Source organism: Phalacrocorax carbo, chromosome 3 (genome assembly GCF_963921805.1).
Source record: "Phalacrocorax carbo chromosome 3, bPhaCar2.1, whole genome shotgun sequence".
Classification (NCBI taxonomy): domain Eukaryota; kingdom Metazoa; phylum Chordata; class Aves; order Suliformes; family Phalacrocoracidae; genus Phalacrocorax; species Phalacrocorax carbo.
Window position 1 is genome coordinate 42,071,961 of NC_087515.1, and position 21,259 is coordinate 42,093,219.

The following is a 21,259-nucleotide window of genomic DNA, read 5'->3' on the forward strand; positions in this document are numbered from 1 at the left end:
ATTTTGGCATGCACTTGTAAGTTGTGAACACATCTGAACAATTAACGTGCCTGTATTACCCCCAAACTCCCTACCAACTACCCAGAATAAGAAAAAAAAATAATTTAAAAGCTTCAAGGACTTCTCTAGTGAACAGCCTTACCAAAAGTTCAGAGAGTATGAAATATGCCAAGATATGGACACTTTGCATATGTGTAAGATATTTCAGATTTAAAGACAAACACAGATTTTTCTTTAAAAACCCTACATTTCTTGTTAGTCTTAAAATGCCTCTAGAAACAGAAAACCCTGAATAACCTTATAGACATAGGCCTCAGCATCTCTTTAAAACAGACACGTAAGTGGCTTCAGTCTTCTCACTAAAATGCTTTTATTAGCAGCCCAGGGAGCAGCATGCATAGTCCTATTTCTAGCTAACTTACAACTTTATTATATGGTCAGCATTAACAGACACTTGTATGATTATAGTTACAACACAGTTTCTATTGCAACCACCATTTCACCCTTTGGGCTACCACTTCTGTGTGTAGTCCCCATAAAAAGTGATGTTTCTATAAATTTGACTAATCTTTCATCTTATTTTGGACACAAAGAGGGTAAATACCAGTAACAAAACATAACAACGCTCACTTCCCTCCCTGGCTAACCTATATTCTCCATTCATTTCCCTCAAAACTCATGCGATGAATTTAGAAAATTATTATTTGAGGACTATATAGCTGACAACTCTTCAAGGAAAAATGCCATTGCAAAGAACAACCACCCTAGGAACAACGGTTAGAGCAGCCTTTGAAATCTTCACTGTATGAAAGCCGCCCCCCCCGATAACATAGCACACAAAACCTCACCTCTCCTGCAAGCAGATACAAGTAATCACTGAAAATGCACTGCTGGAAGCACCTAAACACAAGAGTTATAAACAGACCTCATTCCCATCCTCCTTCCTGAAAGCAAATGATAATGAAAATTACCTAAAAAGCTCAAGGAACAAACTCTCTCCAGTACTTTTCTCAGCCTGAAACTGCACCATAACTTGCTGTAACACAAAGGGAGTTTTCAAGAGCCATTTATTTTATAATTTTATTTTATAATGCTCATTTCCTTTACCAACACACCACAGATGCAGAATTACACTTTATCATTATGGTTTTACCTTGAATTGAAAACTGTGAATATTTGGGCAAATGGATTGAATGGCTTGCTGTACCTTCTCATTTTATTGTGCAAAAAAGAATCATCACGCTCATATCAAAAGATGGGCCCCATTTTCCTGCTTCTCTTTCCATATGCATTTGCCTCTCAGTATGACACTCCTTTTCAGTACCTTCAACTAAGTTTTAGAGCCTTCTTTATTGCCCTACCCATTTTCTTCCCCCCCCCGAATAAGGTAACTTCAGTGTTCAAAAGTAACACTCAGGTGAGAAGTCTTCTGGGTCATCAGAAGACTTACGGGTCATCTTATGGGTCTCCTACACTGAGACTATTAGTTAATCATTTCTCCAACCCTCAAGATCAGTAGAGCTCTTTAGTCTACCAGCAAAAACCTAGCCCATCCCACATTTTCCCAGTAACTGTGTTAACTACTGTTTTAGAGATATGCTAGCCTTCAACAAGCTCAGTCCTACAAACTTTACTCTGCAATCCCACCCATCAGCTTCTTTCTGTGACTCCATTCTGCCCATCCACGTGTCAACTACCCCAAAACAGACAACTCTTCTGGGCTTGGACAAGGGAAAGGGAACAAAGAATGTGTCTGTCACATTTTTCTGTTCTCTGTTGATCAGTCCATCATCAGCCCATTCTGCAAGGAGCTTTGTCAAGGACTAGAACATTTGGCAGTGAATAAGGTAGTTTCAGAAAAACTGAAGAAAGGTAACCCTTCTCCAATAGTTTAGGTTGTCTTCAGAGTTATTTCTGTATCTCTTGTAATAGGAATGAAAGATATATCAGCAAACAAGGGATTGCTCCTTCTCCTAATCAGCAGCCAGAGTGGGTGGGGAAGATCTTCAGCCTGTTAGTCCCTTCCTCCCCTCCTTTCCTAAGCTTTCCTGGCTTTTGAAGCTTGCCTTTCAATTAGATCACTTCATACCAGCCTTAATCTTCAGTCCTTCTTCTTGGAGAATAACTCCTTAAGGACTGTCATACTGAATCAGATCAAATGATGACAGGGTTTGTGATCTTCCTCTACCAATGACCTATAGCAGATGCTTTGGGTACTCCAGCATCTGTCCTCAGCTTTTGTACTTGGGCTGTTTGAAGCTGCAGAAGACTCAAATTTGACCCAGTTCTTGTCACTTTCAATGAGGTCTGATGAGTCTAGAAAATTACATTCAACCGTGGTCAGCTTTTGCTGAGCTTCCAGAAAGCAGGTAGCTCTGAGCAGACCAGCAGAACTGCCTTTGCACATCACCACACCAAGCTCACACCTGCTTGCGTTTTCCTGGAAAGCCTCTGGGCTAGAAAGGCAAAAAGGACTGACTTTTCTTTTAATATATTTTTTACAACTAGTCCCCACACTAACACTGGATATTTAATTTTTTGGTGTGCACTTCCCTGGGTTTATGATTTTCATATCTGACACACATTATCTTGTCTACAGGGCTGGTTTTTCCTCCTATTGAATATGCTCTGTAGCATCTGGTCAAACCACTGGTCTCTCCTAAACTGAAACAAGTATGTTCTGAATCCAGTTTTTTTCTTTGCTTCTGGGAAATGGCTTTATCGAAGGGTTTGGGGTTCTTTTTTTCCTTTCCTGAGACAATGTATTAGCTCTTCTGCAGCGTTCCTGCTAGAGCATGGCCAGTTACTGCACTATAATCAAAGCACATGATTGACTCAGGCTTTCAAGAAAAATTATATGTGATTTATTCTGAGGTATGTGGGGATGGGAATACTTTCAACAAAACAAGCCTCCTTTTATTATCTGTTTTGTTCTTATTTTACTCATAAACAATTTTTTTATGTGCTTAGAAAGTGATGCCTTTTTCAAACTTTGGAATGAAGAGCTGGTAATCTTCCCTAGCTTTGTTGCAATAGTACCTTGGTGCGATAAACCATGTATATTACTGCCAAAACAAGTGGGTTTTGTTATCAAATGAAGCAAAGTCCACACTTACTCCAGAAGAACAAACATTTTTGCTTGGGAAGTTCACTTTGCTTTTAAGCTAGAAAATAATGGTGTTGCAATTTAAATCCTCATAGTACAATTGATGTTCACTTAACTTTGCTAAAAGCACTGGGCTTGCTTGGCAATGAAAATTTCATTTAAAATCTCCCTCAGCTGATACAGGGATGTGTTGGTACATAAAACCAAAGAAAAGTATACAAGCTTTCATATATGATAGTTTAAAAATGAACTTCCGGAGTACAACCATGGAAACAATGAAAAATGGGAATTCAGCTAGCTTTTCTGGCATTTGTGGATCTTTCCATGAAAGCGCTACAAATCATGGACTTAAAATGCACAACAGGCTTATTGTTTCACAGTGTTTCTTTCTCCCCATTTTGGTTGAAAAACCCAAAGGCATAACCAAACATCAATGTCTAGTGTGGCAAAGGAAGAAGTCAAACTTTCAGAACAGATGGAACTTCTTACATAATTAGCACTTTGGCCAGCTGGATGGGCAGGACCTAGAGTTAGTCGAGAAGCTGAATCAATATATCCTTTTGAGGCTTTTCCCCACGATTCCAGAGTATTATGAAATTTTACTAGCAGCCCAGAACTAAGCTAAATGAAACAAAAAGGTGGTATTTATTTGACATGGAAGTTTTCTAAATGAAGGTTAGAGTCTCTTCAATACTTAGCTCTGCTTGCCTAAGAATTACAAATATATTGTTGGAAACAAGCTAACACCAAAATACGGATGTGCAGATAATACAAAATATCTCGTCTGTTGACTGATCACAGGCACTTTGCTAGCCAGCTCTCAAGTGTCCATGGGTGACTACTGGAGAGGATATTCTTAACATTCTCATCAGCACTCGAAACCTCGACTTATCTTCTAATCCTACCAGCAACACATTTCAACAGCCACTTACGAACACACAGCCACTACTGTGTGAATCATTTCCCAAAACACGTAGCTGTCTATTCTGGAGTCTGCTCTTTCCCTTCCCTGCACCTCCATTTCAAACAGCACCACTGCACTAATTTGTTAACTGTGATTGCTACAAAGCTCTGTCAGAGCAACTTGCTCCCATCAGTGGGCTCTGCTAGTGTGGACATGGAGTCAGCAGCTTCCCTTAGCTTCTTGGGTTGTAATGGAAAAGGACAACTACTGTTTGTTAAACAACACAGCTGTGGTAAGTGTGCTTAGTGCAAACTGCCAACTTTCAGCAGTCACTCTCCTTCACAGGGGAGTGGTTCCTAAAGGGACTTTAACAGAACTACAAGGTGAGACACCTCTTTTCCTGAGCTTTACTGCTTTCACATCCCTCCTTCCAGAGGAAGGAATGATATAAATACCTGACTTGTAAGTCAGGTTCCAAAAAGGCTGCTGCCATGTGCTATGACATACTTCCCTTCCCACTTCTCTAGCGCTGAGCAGCCAACGCACCAGATGTGTGAAAAATAGCTAGTTCTTTTTGACTGTCTTTGCCCAGAACATACCAGCTATGGAAATGCCAGCTCTCCGGGTGTTAGGACATACCCCATACTATAGCTGAAGTGCTGCTGTAGCACCGAGCCAGAGCCATCAGAGGACAGGGCACAGCATAAACTGTGCTAACACCATATTCTGCTTGCAATCACGTATCACTCACAGCTCATTCATCCAGGCAGGCTGCTGGTCTCACATAGATACAGTGCTCCTGGCACATTACCCAGCTTGCTGAAAAAGCACTGCTCTGTACCATGCCTACCTATCCTTATAGAGAAAAAGGTGGTTTTGGCCACTCTCAGGCACTCTTGTTGGAAGAGCCAGAGGATCAATTAGAGGAGATTTACATAAAAGCTGCCTGACAATACGATTTCTGTATGATCTCAATATTTTTATTATAAAAGCCTGTGGCGTTACTCACACTCCTTCCTCTCCTCCCAGAACAACCATTGCAACAGGCAGGCTCATTTTTGGGGAGAGGAGGAAGCAGTCCAGCGAACAGATCTGCCCGCAGAGTCACAGTGCTGGGTAAAATTAAGGCTGTAGTAATACCTAACACCAGTTCCAGAGGCCCTTCTCTCCCCTCACTGTCTGGTCCCAGCCCTCACACTCGCTTTCAGTGGCACAACTACAAGTTTGTTGTGCTGTACTAGAAAACATAGCCATGAAACAGTGCAGGTAGGAATAAAAAGGTAGTGTGGGATGGCAGGAGAACGCTGGGACCCTTTTACTCCAAAGCCGCAGCATCACAAGAGTTGCACCCAAAAGAAACTTAATTTCTCATACTTCACGTAACATGTTATCTCCTACACTATCTAGAATCATGTACATTTCTGCATCACTTTAATGTTAAAAATATTAACATTTACTGTGTTACATAACCATATTCAGATTATATAGACATGCAGTATAATCACATAATGGTGTTAAACTTCTTAATCCAAGTAGAGGCCCTTGAAGCATGCAAAGGCAAACAATTTTTGCCAGTGAACTTTTGAACCTCCATTGAAGACTATGTGTCTGCTAAGAAGGGAGCCAAATTTATGATAGTTAGCATCACTGGCAACCTGGGAAGTTTCTGTTCATTGGTGATCCCAAGGGGTGGGGGGTAACAACCCCCTTTTTAGGCTCAATGAACCAAGTAACAAATTCACATTCTAGAGCTAACCAGAAACCACTACTAAGCAGTTATTCAGGGAAGTCTCCAAGACAAAGAACTATAAATATTACTAATTAGAAAAAAGTATGTTACTGTTGCCCTAAGATGTAAAGGCAGCAATTATAAATAAGAACCAGAGTGTTGCTGTAGACACCAGAGTGAAGAACAAGAAAGAACGATAAAATGAATGATAAAATCACAGAAAGCATCAGCCTCTCAGTCAGCCTCCTACGCTGTCACCCATGCAAAGGTGCATTGTTTATGCAGAAAGGACTTTCCCCACTGAGGTTTGGGAAGATAAGTTCTAGCATAACTGTCAGTTTGTCCTCCTGCTTTGCAGCAACACAAATAAGCTGCTTTTTTAATAATAGAACAAATGCAGTTCCTAAAAAAAAAAAAAAATTTCCTGCAAAAATCTTAGAATTCTCTGTACTACTCCAATACTCCACATCCACTCCTACGATTGCAATCACTAAAGTACTCTGATGTTTGTGTGGCATACTAAATACTATGAAATTAAGAGCTGGATTCTGTTCCCAGTCAATAGCATAAGAAATAGGGTCACTGCACTGGCACTGAACAAGTCAGTCTAGAAATGGCTGTTTTGACAACTTCTGGCTTACAGTATTTGAAGAAAACCAACCAGGCTATAACCCATGCCAAGCCCTTACACATGTACTACGTGCGCAGTTACACATATACTAAATTCTATGCCAATGACTCGCCATAATCAGCTCAATGGGATATTTCAGTGTGTTAACTAAACAACATAAGTGAGCTTTGGCAGACATCCGTCTCTCCAGAATTTAAGCTGGGGACATAAGGTTGTACAGTTAACAACTTAAACCCAGCAAGATTAGGCCTTTGTGATTATAATCTGTCATTTCCAAACAGAAATTTTGGAAAATATATACTCTTTATGAAATGGGAAGATATGCTTAAAAAAAAAAACAAACAAACAAGCCATACCTTAAAGAGTGTCACAGTTATTTCAACATTTTCAGGAACTGGCCATACCACCACCCCACGGTATGGGTTCTTGATTCCAGGCTGCCAGCTATGAGCCTAAAGGAAGAAAAGAAACAGTTGTCTTAGCACCATTACAAAAGGGCTGACTCAACTTCCACAGGACCCAGCATGTATAGGTAGAAGTAACATGTCACTGACTCCAAAAAGGCTTCTTTCTTAAACCTATGACTCTGCTGAACACTATCAAGGGTATCACCAAGAATGAGAGTAAGACCACTAGCAGGCATTTTTTTTCCACTGAACTAAAGCTGTTCATCACAAGGTATTATACTCTGGGTTTTTAAGCACATAGCACAGGCCAGGACACTCAGAGCTTTGCAAAAATCAAGGCCATAAGGCCAGAGCTTCTGTAGCAAGCTGAGCTTTAATTTGTTTCTATCCAGATGAGGGAATGCTTTTATTTAAAGAATACTTGATGAGTATAGCACATAGTGCAGCCACAACCATGTTTAGAGCTAAATAGAGCAAAAAGACATTTTTTAAAGGCAAAAAATCAACAAACCAATTATTTATAATACAGGTTAAATGCTACTAAAACATTTATATTCTTATTAATTAATATGCTGGGCTACCTACACCTAGAAAAGATAATTATAAAAGCACACTAAAACAGACTGAGAACTTGTCTACCTCTGAGTATCTATTTGGATTGACATGTGGTCTGTATTTACATTTATATTTACATGTGTAAGCATTTCTATGTCAGAATAAGTATGTTTTTTTCCAAGCTCAACTTAATCCATTTTGTGATGCTATAAGACAAATGAGGGATGGATGCTGAATCAAAAGTGACTGCTGAGCAGCATAGGGGTCACTGAAGATCTGTAGAGTTTTTATGAGGAAAGAATGTACCATCTATTTACTATTATCTGAAGCCAATTAACTGGGCTTTGTTTTCTTTTTTTAATTCTAGAGCATCACTCACTGTAGTTTTATACTCCTTCCAATACTCCAAACTTCAGATGAAGACTGCCTATTAGAAGAAATTTTTGCTATAATAATACTAGTAGGACTTGTGCCTCAGATTCTCAGGAACCCTAAAGTAACCTGGGCAACTTCAAACATGGCTTTGCTATACCAAGGTGGGAAAGACAAAGCTGGTCCCATTTGATCACATAGAGGCAATAACTCTCTGCTGCTCTGTACTGTAAGCAGTGTGTACTCCAGATGCCAGGTTCATATCTGACAGACCCATCATACCCGCCTGCTGCTTCATGAGCCCTCTTGCATTCGGCTGGGCTTTCACCAGAGCCTGCAGCATCACAGGTACCTCCAGTAGACTCGCTCTTACTCTAATACCTCAATCCTCACAAAGCAGAATTCTGCACATTAACTACAGGTGACAATAACTAAGGCAGCAGGGGCAAGGAGAGGAAGGATGAAGGGAGATGAGGAGGAGAGTTGCAAAGATATGTGAAGCTGCTGGCAGAATCCAGCCTGTGCAGCCACCAAAGAGAGCCCTACCTGCCTCCACAGCTACATACATACAGCATGCTCATTTCCATCCTGTTATTTTTATTTTCTTGCTGAACATTGCCAGCTCTCCTGTAGTTTTATCACAAGTTTTTTCCACCTTTGGTGTTCTGCTTAAAACCCCAGCTCCCAAAGATGCCTAATTAGATTATAAATTTCAGTATGTTTCTATGCTTTGTGCTTGCAAAGTAAACTTAAATAACATGATTTGGGGCATCTGAGGAAAGGAATTTTTAAAAAGAGCAACTTGAAAGGACCCAATTTCTACTATTTTTAACTCCACAAATTTCAGTCTAATCTCATTATTCTAAAGCAGGCCTGGATGAATTTCTGAACAACAGAGCAAACAACACTGTTCATAGCTTTACTCCACAAGCTTATTTTATAAGAAAAAGATGTTTTGTGAGCAGCAACACACACCACAGTAGTTGTCACCCCTACCACAGCCACTTGAGCTCCTGCTTACTTCTCCCTTCCACGGGACCTGCAGTTCCCCCCATCGTTCTCAACTTGCCTGATGGGTATATTCAGCAGGCACAAGGCAGCGACCCAGGGCCAGGCTCACCTGCCAGCCAGCCAGTCCTCATGTAGCATTTTGTAAGATAAATCAACTTCTCCATAGGTGCACTCCATCCTCTTTCTAGATATCCATTTTCACAAGACTAGTAAGAGCTCATGGCATATCTGCAACCTGCACTTTCTTACTGGTTTTGGCCAATACTGAAAATTATGTCAAACTTTCTATGTCCAGGGTCCAGGCACTGACAGCCTGCTCAATTGAGAATCACTTGTTCCATTTATAAAAAAAACAAACCTAACAAACAAAAAACCCACCCCACAAAAAAAAAAAACGACCCAAACCCCAAACAAACCCCACACAACTAGAAAACAAGTATTCACCGGTGCAGGCAAAGCTTTACTTCAAGCCCTTTATCAGCATTGCCTCCCACCAGGAGAGTTAGCAAGACGCACACATGGATATATATGATTTTCTGTTGCTGTGACAGGCATGTCACTGAAAGAAACAACCAAGAGACAAGCCGTAGCTAATGAACTTTTAAAGGAAAGCTGTTCTGTGATCAGCTGAATGTTATTAAATCCTCCTTTGGCTTTGAAAAATAAACACACTCTACCACACAAACAGCATGACAGAAAAAGATAACATCAAAACTAGGTCTGGCTTGTTAGGAAGGAGAAAGGGAAATGGAAAAGTAAAACGGGCAAAACACAGAGGAAGGGCTAACAATGGCGATGATTTAAAGGGCTCACAAACTGTACTCAAAATAAGTTAAACACTCCTGAAAATATTGAAACTGTTGTCAAGCAGCCTTCAATAGTCAGTAATTTCAAACACAAGGAGAGTGTTCTGACGTTTGTGCAAATTCTCAACATTTAGTAACACTTAAGCGATTATCAGCAAGGAACAGTCTCTTCACTCTTGGTAAGTGTCCACTTTTTGACTGTGTGAAATAACAGAGTCTCACACACCTCTCTGACCTCACGCACAGGCTAGACAAACTTAAGTCTTGTTCTCCAGCAGTTTTTGCTGGGGAGCACAGAGTGGGCTTACTTTTACAAGTGGGCTGAGTCGTAAAAGTAACATTTCCTGGCATTGCTGAAACTCTAGTACCAAATGGTGAAAGATTACAGAAAACTATAAAGCAGCTCTGTCTAGTTCAACATATGGCAATACATTGATTGAACAAAAGAGGATGAGAGTAGCTCACCCAAGGTCTGCCTTTGGTATTCCACCTTTTCTTATCATTACCTGCCAGGGGCTGATCTTGACCATATAAAACTACCTCCCATTCCACAGGTAAACTTGGACAATGACAACTGACAGAGTACTGGAGAAGATGACATTGCACAGCTTTCCAAAATACAAATTCATATCTGTGAAACTTGGAACAAACCAGGTTATTTCATAAACACCATTATTTTTAAAGCACCATCCTCCTGTCTAAAAAACATTTACTATCAACTCTGTGTAATGTAAGAAAGTGTACAAACATTTATAAATCCAGTGTCACCCTCTTACAGGGGGTTGGGGGGTGGGGTGTAGCCAAAATAACCCTACCAAACTTATACCAGAATATTTTAGCCAGTTCTTGGGTGGGGTGGGGGAACCAAACAACAAAACACAAGAAAGCCTGAATATAAATCTTCCCTTACAGTCACTGCTCAGCTATCTAGTTTATAGTGTATAAACAGAGCAGTCTTTCAAATCTGAATAAAAAAAGATAAAGTTGAAGACAGCCCCCAATCAGGAACTTTGCTTTCAAACATGATGTTAATAAATGCCTCTACCAGCTGTACATCACTTTATCATGAAGACAAGGCAGATACAGGCAACTACAGCGCATTATGGAAGTAACTTCCCTAGCCCCTGTATGTAGGGGTTTTCATGACGTGGCACATATGGCATCCCTATCACGACCAACTCCGCTTACTGCTGCTTACACTTTTCCTTGTCTCTGCAAAAATCTTTCATGACCCTTCGAAAGCAAAATATTACATTATTTCAAGAGCCTAAACTTCCAGATGCTTTATGTTACCCATTTGCTTTCTCCCTTCTTCACTACTGCCTTGTCTCATCCTGCCTCTGTTGTGCAGGATAACTGCAAGTTACTTCCTGTAAGATCCTAGAGCTGACCATAATATTTTAAGCCTGCTGCAAATTATGCAACAGTTTATATTTATGAATCAAAAGCCTTCAATATTGTTTTTTAAAAGCAAAAGTCAGAACCAGACCTACCATTATTCCTCACCTGCAGCCCCAGAAACAGCTTTTATTGTAAGCCAGTGAGCTGCTGCTTTTCTTTCCCTGATAAAATTTTTGTTCACTGCCTATGATCAGAGCAGCTCTGCTACTTGCCTCTGTGACAGACCGTTCAGGGCACAAGGGCCAAGCAGAAGCTCCACTGGCTCCAACAGTGCTTAGGGCAGCTCAGCTTGTAGGGATAGTCCCTCTTCTTCAGTGTTATCCAGGGAGAACACTTAGACAGTTAGAGGGAAAAAAAATAAAGAGGAAGAGTTGACATTAAGCAGCCAGATCCTTCATCTGGTGCCTCCACAACAGCAGCATGGCTTGTGAAGACTAAGCATTGCTCTCATTTGCTCTTTGTGACTAGTTCTACCAAAGCCATATATCATCTGCAGACAGTCAGTACGATCCAGCTGATAACAGACCTGCTGGAAAAAGAATGGACTGGGAAAAACTCCCGAGTTCTCCACACCAAAGGAAACCTCAACTGGCAGTTTGTGGATGGTTTATCCTTCTGTACCATAGCTCGGTATCACAAAGGGAGGAGACAAATTAAAGACCATACTCCAGACTGCAGCTTGCATCCCCATGATCATCCTGAAATCACTGTGCTTAGCTCTCCAGTTAAAGAGGCTGGGCACCAGAACGATGCTCCCATCACACCCTCACCCTGGGATGCAGTCCAGAAAACAGCGCATGTCAAAGAAGAAAGTTCAAAGCCCTGGAAATGCCAGGCAGCCCTCATTCAACCCACTGCTGTCGGTGTTCATTGAGAGTAGACAAGGAAACTAGCAGGTTCCCACAGGTCTTCCCCACGAACATCTTCATCAGCACACCAATGTGTTACAACTGCAAGTATGCGTCCATGTATAACTGCTAAAAAGCTACAGAAAAACTGCTAAGCTTGGAAAATGAGCAAAACCTGTCTTCACTAGGAAACATCCTTTAGCACTGGACTAGTTGTTCAAACTTTATTTCACACATACACATTTATGACATATTCCTTAAATACATTATTCATGCTATTTCTCTCACCAAACCTTGCCTTATTCACTGCCCACAATAGATGATCCTCAGATAAACATTTTCTTTGCCTTCTTATCAAGCAGTTTCTGGCCTTATCTATCAGGCTTCTTATTAAAAAAAAAAAAAACCAAACCTGAATGCAGATTTATTTTTGTCATAGTTTTCAGAGACATCCATCCCTGCATCTCAGAACATCACCAAAATTTAACTTTATGGAACCCTTGACAAAAAGAAGGGTATTATGGTCCCCAATTTACAAGCTCCAAAGGAATAGCTGGTTTCCACTAATTTTGCATGGTCTGCTTAAATCAGCTAGGACCTTACTTTATAGGGATTAAGCATGAAACAACCTTTTGTTTTGTTTTCCAAAGCAGACTTTTTTCAGTTCAAGTGCAATGATGGCTCCTCAATACTGTTGCAAGCCAGTCCCCCATGCCCCAGACACCCACAAAATGGAAAGATATCTCAAATCTCTCTTTAATCCTACAAAGCTTCTGACTGAGGCCAGACAGAGATGAGGATAGGACAAAACTGAATTCATTAAGGTAGCATGTAACCACGTAACAGTGAGGCAGTCTTTTCTGTTCATGTTCTATACCTTCTTTAACAATGATCCTCCAACTTCTTTATCGATTAAGTAGTTTCACTCGCCACTCAGTCGTTATGCTCTCCCTCACCTAACTCTGAAAGGGTACGCACAGACCATTAGAATGACTCTTCCCTGATTTTGACCACTTGCATTTGCAACTCAACATGACTCCCTTGCTTCACGAATAAACCGAGAAGCCCCAGGAGTGCCATTACTGAACTGTGCTGGTCCCAGGAAGTCACCGGCATGTCAGAGTCACAACATGCCTTAGTAACTCCACTCAGTGAAGAAGCTGGTAGTGACAAGCAGGGCTGGTACTAGGCAATGAAGCAGCCAGAAAAGGGAACAGATTGTCAAGGACCACAAAACAGGTGACCCAACTGCTGCTTTGCTGATGACATATCCTTGAACAAAGGCTAGGTGGGCTGCTGTTGTGGATAACAAGGGATCCTTTTCACTCCCTACATATAGATCCTTTTTACGACCTGTCCCTCTCCTACACTTGGCTCTGCTCTTACTGCTAAAGTCCTTTCCCTGTCCCCAACATTGTTCCATATCTTCTTTGTTTAATAAACTTGCAGCAGAAGTGCTGAAATTACAGGCAAGGCACCTTCTTTCAGTTTTGATATAAAAAGGACCTTTGAAGAATAATTCTGTCAGGCTCTTAGAAGCAAGTGAAAATTTGGTTCTTCAGAGATGTATAATTCAACTGTAAGCCTGTGTACATTCACAGGAATAGCAGAAAGTACCTCCCTGACATCATGGCAGCATCTCTTTTCAAATTGAAATTTCTTAGTTCAAAGCCTGGAAATGCAAGAGCATCTCAGTGAAATGAAGGTAAATGTATTTACAACACATCTTTCCCTTGTTCTACACTAGAACAAAGACATTCTTCCCCCGCTGAAAAAAAAAAAAAAGGCAAGTCCAAAAGCCCAGGGCCTGAAAACCTGGGAGCAACATGCCAGTGGAACAGGATACCAAAGAGGAAGAGTTAAGCAAGTCCACTGCTACAAGGTCCACCTTCTGCAAATATGGAGGCTGGTAACTGTCTAAATGAGGTTCGACGGTTGTGGCAAGCCCCACCTACCTGATTTTGAAGAAAGACAACATTTGCACCAGTAGATTGGTGACTTTGCCCCCTGCCCCAGGCTGAAAGTTCATTTTGGTTCTAGGATTGCTCAGTAATTCTGCCAATGATAGGACAAGGGGCACAAAATGGAACACAGGAAGTTCCACTTAAACATGAGAAAAAACTTCTTTACTGTGAGGGTGACAGAGCAGTGGAACAGAGAGGTTGTAGAGTCTTCTTCCCTGGATACATTCAAAACCCGCCTGGACACAGTCCTGTGCTCCCTGCTTTAGGTGTACCTGCTCAAGCAGGGCAGGTTGGACAGGATGATCTCTGGAGGTCCCTTTCCCTACCATACTGTGATTCTGTGACTGCAAATTGCCATCTTCTGCAAACCCCCAGCATGCACAATGAAGATGTCCAGCTATACAGAGCCATCTTGTTTTGACATGCCTCTTGAAAAGCATCAAAATCAGACTTTCCCAGAATAGAACTGTAAGCAACTTAAATCTGCATTAAGGTCAGTAGCTGCTGGATACATTTGTGGTTCTGTATTCCATCCATCAGACTGCCATTTAAATGCTCTTTCTAAATGGTTATTGCTGTTCATTTACAACTTTAATACTTACTATAATTTAACATAAACTACAGCTCCAATCTTATGTTTCCCACAGTAACAACTAAAATGTTCAGACTCCTGCATGTCTCCTATGATTTTTTCTAATTGAGGGAGCACTCTGGTAGTTTACTTGGAAAGAAAGTACGTGGGTGAGAAGGCATATCAAAATCATAGAAAAGTCAGAAAAATAAGGGCTTAAAAGGAGATCAAGAACTCAGCTTTCAGCTCAAATTTGCACCACATTTTTTATGACATATCTCTTGTACTTTCCCAGTATAAAAGACACATGGAGCTACTGGGGAGAGTCCAGCGAAGGGCCATGAACATGTTTAAGGGACTGGATCATCATAGGAGGAAAAGCTGAGAGAGCTGGGACTGCTAGACCTGGAGAAGAGAAGGTTCATGGGGATCTTATAGATGTGTACAAATACCTAAAGGGAGGGTACAGAGTCAGGCTCTCCGCAGGGGTGCCCAGTGACAGGACAAGAGGCAGTGGGCACAAAGTGAAACAGGAGGTTCCTTCTGAACATCGGGAAACACTTTTTCCACTGTGAGGGTGACCAAGCACTGGCACAAGTTGCCCTGACAGGTTTCAGAGTCTCCCACCTTGGAGATATTCAAAAGCCATCTGGACAGAGTCCTGGGCAAGCACCTTCAGGTGGCCCTGTTTAAGCAGGTGGATTGGACCAGCTGACCTCCAGAGGTCTCTTCCAACCTCAACCATTCTGTGAGTCTGTACACTAACATAGGGATATCCTTCATTATCCCTAATGATCTGAAAAGTTAAAAGAAACCATAACCTCCAAAAAAGTCTTTACAACATCTTTACAGTAAGGTAAGACCTCATCCCTCTCCTCCTCCTTCTCAAAGAAGCTGAAGAACATAGAAAATTATTAATGCTTTGTACCCACTGAGCCCAGTGTCCATCAAAAATAAAATAAGAGGAAATATTCATTTGACTTGCTTCCAAGAAAGCTATTAGATGAAACAAATATGATGAAAAGTATTTTACTGGCAGGATGAGTAAGAGATCAAGAACATTTATTGATCTGTAGTCTTGGACCCACACAGCTCAAATCATATCATCTACCTAAGCTTTAAAATTAACTCTATCCTCTGCCCAGGCCTCAGGACCACTCAGCCTCTTTCAGAGTGTACCTTTGTGGGATCTTAGTAAGCATGATTTAATTAGTCAGCAAAAGACTTTTCTGAGTCTCAGGTAAATCTGACAGTTTATCAAAGAGTTGCTTCTACTGCCTGGTGACCAAAAGAGAGGACACTGACAGGAGGACATATCCTGGAACTTTATGGTCCAGCTGAAAAAAACTTCAAGCCCAAAAAGCTGAGCTAGTGTCAGAAAATCCTCTTGCCTCAGTGAAATGTTGCCATTGAAGCCTACAGCATCATGCCCGTAACACCACAGGCAGAAACTCATCACTTCACAAAGCCCTGCTGGGCTTTTGTTATAGCTTCTGTTTCTGAATCTCAACAAACCAGTCATTCATGGCCAAATACCTTGCTTTTCACCAAACCTTTTAGGGTTACAATGCTTGTGTAAGTATTGAGTTCACTGTTCTATATTATCTTTTCTCTCTCTGTTCTCTAGAAATTAAACAAAACTAAAATGAAAAATGAAAAAGACAACAGTCTCCATACCTAGATATACACCATGCTATAAACTCAAGATAACCTGAGCTAGTTTATCCTTCAATGAAAGAGGAATAGTCTGACTGGCTTTGCTGGAGAGTATGAACATGGAACAGGAGCAGTTATTTTGGAAAAGGTGCCAGACTAAGTTAAGAGCCTTGTTTACTCACCAGGTGACACCTTTAGGTAATACCTGGAGTAGGCATTTGGTTGTGTAGTCACCTTCAGTCAGTAACCAGTCTTCAGATGAGTTCTAAGCTATTCTAAACTGTTTTAAGTTAAAAGACAAAATACAGCAAATATGCATGACAATCAGAAAAAGTCAGAAAAAGAGCAGTACCAGTGAAAAGGAAAAAAAAAAACCAAACTGCAAAAGTCTTTCCTGAGTAGGCTAGGAAACTGCATATCACATTGTCTAAACATTGAAGTTTTTCAACTTAATGTAATTATTTCAAGATATCTCTCTATTGTTAACTGACCTCTCTCTGCCGTCTCAAAGATCTTGGAAATATAATTTTGAGTTACATGCATATACCAAAAAAAGGAGATTAGACCATCTCTATTTAACTGAATTTTAAAGAATTATTAAAAGGCTGAGTTCCAAAACTTCTCCTCTGGACAACACCATTTGCCATAAGCCTGACCAGGGGAAGAAGCAACAGCTGTGGGGAGAGGGAATGAGCAAATGCAGCTGAGTTATCTTGAAGAGGAGGTGCTCCTGGGAAGGGAGGAGACCAGCATGCATTCCTTCCCCCTGCAAACTTGCCCAGTGGTTAGGACCCTTCTTTTCCCCAGCTCATTTATGTTGCCCTTCTCAAGCTTTTGGACAGATGGGGGACAGCCCTGCACCAGAGGACAAAAGGCAACAAAAGAAGTCCTGCAATACGACCAGTGTTCAAATGTCTTTGCTTGCCTGCTGTACACATGACACAGGCTCCCCACTTCACTGGGCCACAACAATTGACTGCTAGGATTGACAAAAAATTTTACCCTTATTAGTGAATAACACAATACCAAACAAGACATTGTCATATCAGACACTGCAGAGTTTAGAAATACTTGCCATTTGTTTCAATCTCAGTGTAAATGGATTGTGGGGTTTTTTTTAGCTTCATTTTCTATGGAAACCAAGCCACACCCCCAAACTGTCTCACCCTTCCCTTTGCCCCAGACCCAAAGGGGGCTCCATCAGAGCAGTAAAATTCAGCAGTCTAGACCAACTGAGCACCATTTAACAAAGAGACAGTAATTTCATAAGGCTTTCAGATTTCTTACTACAGAAAGAAAAGAAAAAGTACGGTGAAGCTCACAGAAGAGAGAGCTACTCTGCTTGCAAAACTTTTACACATCAAAAAACCCAACCACGTGCACGACAAACTTTATGAATGCCCAAATACTGGACTGACTTTTACCTGGAGCTTCCCTTTTCTCAGGCTACCAAGTCATTAGCCATAAAAGACAAATTCACATGCTTCCTCACAGTGTTTGTGGAATTAAAATGTTAAAATTTAATTCAACTATACACTACTAGATGAAACAGCCTGTGTTTATGCTTTTTGATTTGTATTATTTTTCTAGTTGTGAAATAGGCTCTTATTCAGGTTTTATCTCCCTACTGCAGTGACATCAGATTCTTTACTACTTTTTTTTACTATTATGTTTAATACACTTCTAGTAGTGAAACAGATTCTCCTTTCTAATTAGGTCTAGCAATTAATAACTGAAATCGAAATGATGATACAGTTCTGCTAAACAAATAACTGAAGCTGAAATCAGAGTTAAGTGTTTCTATAAATTAACATTGACATCAACAGCAGCTTATATTGACCTTTATGGCTAAACTGAGTTAAAAAGAAAAGAAAAACAATTAATATATTTCTCATTTATTTGGCTACTCCCCACACTCAAGAAACCAGTCCCTCAAACAGCTGACCCTTCTTGTCACTGAAGTTGGGACTTACTGAGCAATCAACTAACCTTAGAGGATTTTCTTCGGCTTCTTCTTGTCCAAACCACCACTAGTTTATCTGGCTGCCTGTTGGAGATAAGGAAGAAATAGCTTAATTTACAACAAGATCAATATGTAAACAGTTTATATTAAAACTCTTGCAATACATAATGACAACCTTAGTGGATGCATTATCTCTTAAAAATAGCTCATCTGAAAACGGCTCTCAGCATCAGTCAATTAAGAGGAAAAATAATAATGCATTTTTAGAAAAAGGCTGTCCTACAGTCTGCACACTAATGTCATCCTTCTCTTCCTGCTCTCCTTGCCCGCGGGCATCTCCCCAGAGCCAGCAGTGCACCTGAGCAGAAACTCTTCTGTGTGGCAGAGGACAGGATCCAGCCTCTTTAAAGACACCTTGGAAACAATACGGTTTAATAAACCGTAAATAAATAAACACCAGTGGAAACTCTAGTTTGAATTTCAAGGCAGACAGATTGAAAAGGTACTGCTAAGTAGCAAAGAACACAGGCAATTTCACTTTTTCACCCCTTAAAGATTTATTTCTTGGTTAATAGTTACAGCCCTATAACTTCTGCCAAAGAGACCTGAACAGGCTGGAGAGCTGGGCCGAGCGGAACCTCATGAAATTCAACAACAGCAAGTGCAAGGTCCTGCATCTGGGGAGGAACAACTCCATGCTGGGGGCTGAACTACTGGAAAGCAGCTCTATTGAGAAGGACCTGGGAGTGCTCTTGGACAGCAAGCTGACCATGAGCCAGCACTGTGCCCTTGTGACCAAGAAGGCCAACAGTATCCTGGGAAGCATTAAAAGGAGCCTGGCCAGCAGATCGAGAGAGGTTATCCTCCCCCTCTACTCTGCCCTAGTGAGACCACATTTGGAGTACTGTGTCCAGTTTTGGGCCCCCCAGTTTAAGAAGGACAGGGAACTGCTTGAGCAAGTCCAGTGGAGAGCTACCAAGATGATCAGGGGACTGGAGCATCTCTCTTATGAGGAAAGGCTGAGAGACTTGGGTTTGTTCAGCCTGGACAAGAGAAGACTATGGGTGGATTTCATAAATACCTATAAATATCTAAAGGGTAGGTGTCACGATGATGGGACTAGGCTCTTTTCAACAGTGGCCAATGACAGGACAAGGGGCAATGGGCACAAATTGAAACACGGGAGGTTCCACCTCAATATGAGAAAAAACTTCTTTCCTTTGAGGTTGGCAGAGCAGTGGGACAGGCTGCCCAGGGAGGTTGTGGAGTCTCCTTCCCTGGAGACATTCAAAACCCGCCTGGATGCATTCCTGTGCCCCCTCCTCTGGGTGTCCCTGCTCAAGCAGGGGAGGGGGAGGACAAGATGATCTCCAGAGGTCCCTTCCAACCCCTACCATTCTGTGATTCTGTGATTAGTTTTACAGTTCTCTCTGACTGAGTTTTGATATTGACCTGAACTCCAGGCTTGGGGGGGGCCATGATGCACTTTCCCATTGTATGACCACACTTCTGGTCCTACTTCCAGACCCACGACACCTCTTCCTGAGACTCCTGACCCTCTGTTCCAACTTTGTTTACATGCTGATCCAATCAGCAAGCCTGACTGCAAATCCACTTGCAAACAATTTTCAATGGAGTTCACATCTCTACTTAATAGTGCTAAAGCTGTGACTCTGCCTGGAAAAAAAAATGCTACTCAGTTTTGAGACACCAGTGTAAGAATCCTTGCATTTCTAAAGCCAATAGGAAAACCTATTTCATGTTAAAAAAACAATCATGGCAGAAAAAAAATTAGATGTTACCAAGTAAAAGTCAAGCTACAATGCACTGAAAGCATTCTTTAAAGGATGCACCCAAAATAATCCACACAAGTGTTCTGAATTTAAAAAAGCAGTGTTCACACTGCTATTCTAGTATTCATCACAGGGAGACTGTATCTACTTCATAATTAACTTTTCAAAACCAAACCCAACTGGTTTAATAGCCTGAGAGCTCTTTTTAAGCACTGAAGTGCTGACTAACGTATTATATACCTTCCCATGAACCTGTTCATCATTTCTGCAGGCTGCAGTAAAAGTACATCACCTATGATTCACATTTAAACCCTACCAGAACTGAAGTTCCCCTGAAATAACACAGTTAAAGGCATGTCCTTTGAAAGAAATGAGGACACCAGCTTTTATTTGCTATTCTGTATTGCATCTTACTCCTTTAATATATCCCTTATTTTCCAGGTTGGGATAAATTGAAAGTGAAATAATCTAGTGCATTTTAAACTGTGTAAATTTACTCTTATGGCTTGTTTAGGTGACCTAAACCTTAGGTTGGCTCTGCTTGCAGCTTCTCCTGCAAAATCTTGCTTGGTAATAAGGTCAGCCTGTTGAACTTCAAAAGCTCTTTGCTGACTTGGTGTTGGGTGCGTTAGGTTCTCATCTCTTAGCACACACCCCCATTCACTTTGATGGGAACTGTGTATGTGCCACCAGGAAGAAAAATCACCCCCAAGCAATTTCCTTGAAGCAAAGCAATCCAAACCCATGCCTACAAGAAACAACTTTTTCTGGAGTTATTTCACTTCGCACTTTAAAGCTGACTTATTTTCATTTCAGAAACTAGCTCGTGAACCAGATTTAATTTAACCTTGACCCATTCAATCTTCAGCTTGCCTCTGAGCACAAAAAAAAAATGTCAAAATTGGAAGGGGGAGGGAATTAGGGAAGAAAAAAGAAAAAAAAAAAAGGAAAAAGGACACGCATTTCTGCAGTGCTGGTTAGCTACACTGAAGACAACCCTCCCTCCAAGAGCTGGACTCTGTGTCCCAGGGGTCACACAAACAGCAGCTTCAGTAGGAAAATGCAGGACAATGCCTGCAGAGGTTAATGGGGAGAGTACAAGTCCACGCTGCCACCAGCTCTCCTCTTCTTCCTCTTATCTAAAGGGACACAGGGCTCAGCAGCACATCTCCTCCCTGCTTCTTCTTGCCGGGGCAGCCAGCACCTATATTTGCGGTGGCCTTGGCCTGCTCAGGTGTACAGGAACACCAGATACCAGATAATATTTAAGAGACAAAAAGACATTCTTCATGGTTTATTTAGTAGATCATGAAAACACTGAGTTCCAACAGATGGATTTAAAGAGTGAATTTCCACAAGTTTTCTTTCAGTCAGGTCTCCAGAGATCCTGTGAGGGAGGCTAAGAAGGATCCTACCCAGGTCCCTTCCGTTCCTACAGCTTCAGCTCAGGTAACAGTGATGCCGCTTTGTCCCTCTAGACCTGTTTTGATCTTCTCGTATCTATCATGGCATCGGAAGTGATTTTTTTCTTACAATGGCACT

At 41.3% G+C, this 21,259-nt stretch overlaps 1 protein-coding gene across 4 annotated transcripts in view; it reads right to left on the minus strand.

Annotated features, from left to right (window-relative positions):
- EHBP1 (EH domain binding protein 1) overlaps window positions 1-21,259 on the minus strand; it is a 224,828-nt gene that overhangs the window by 174,473 nt on the left and 29,096 nt on the right. For all 4 annotated transcript variants that reach the window (XM_064446687.1, XM_064446686.1, XM_064446685.1 and 1 more), the window contains exons 3-4: window positions 17,951-18,008; window positions 6,727-6,822 (exon numbers count right to left, since the gene is read on the minus strand). In XM_064446687.1, coding sequence (XP_064302757.1) covers window positions 6,727-6,822; window positions 17,951-18,008 — 154 coding nt within the window. The remainder of the gene's footprint in view (window positions 1-6,726; window positions 6,823-17,950; window positions 18,009-21,259) is intronic.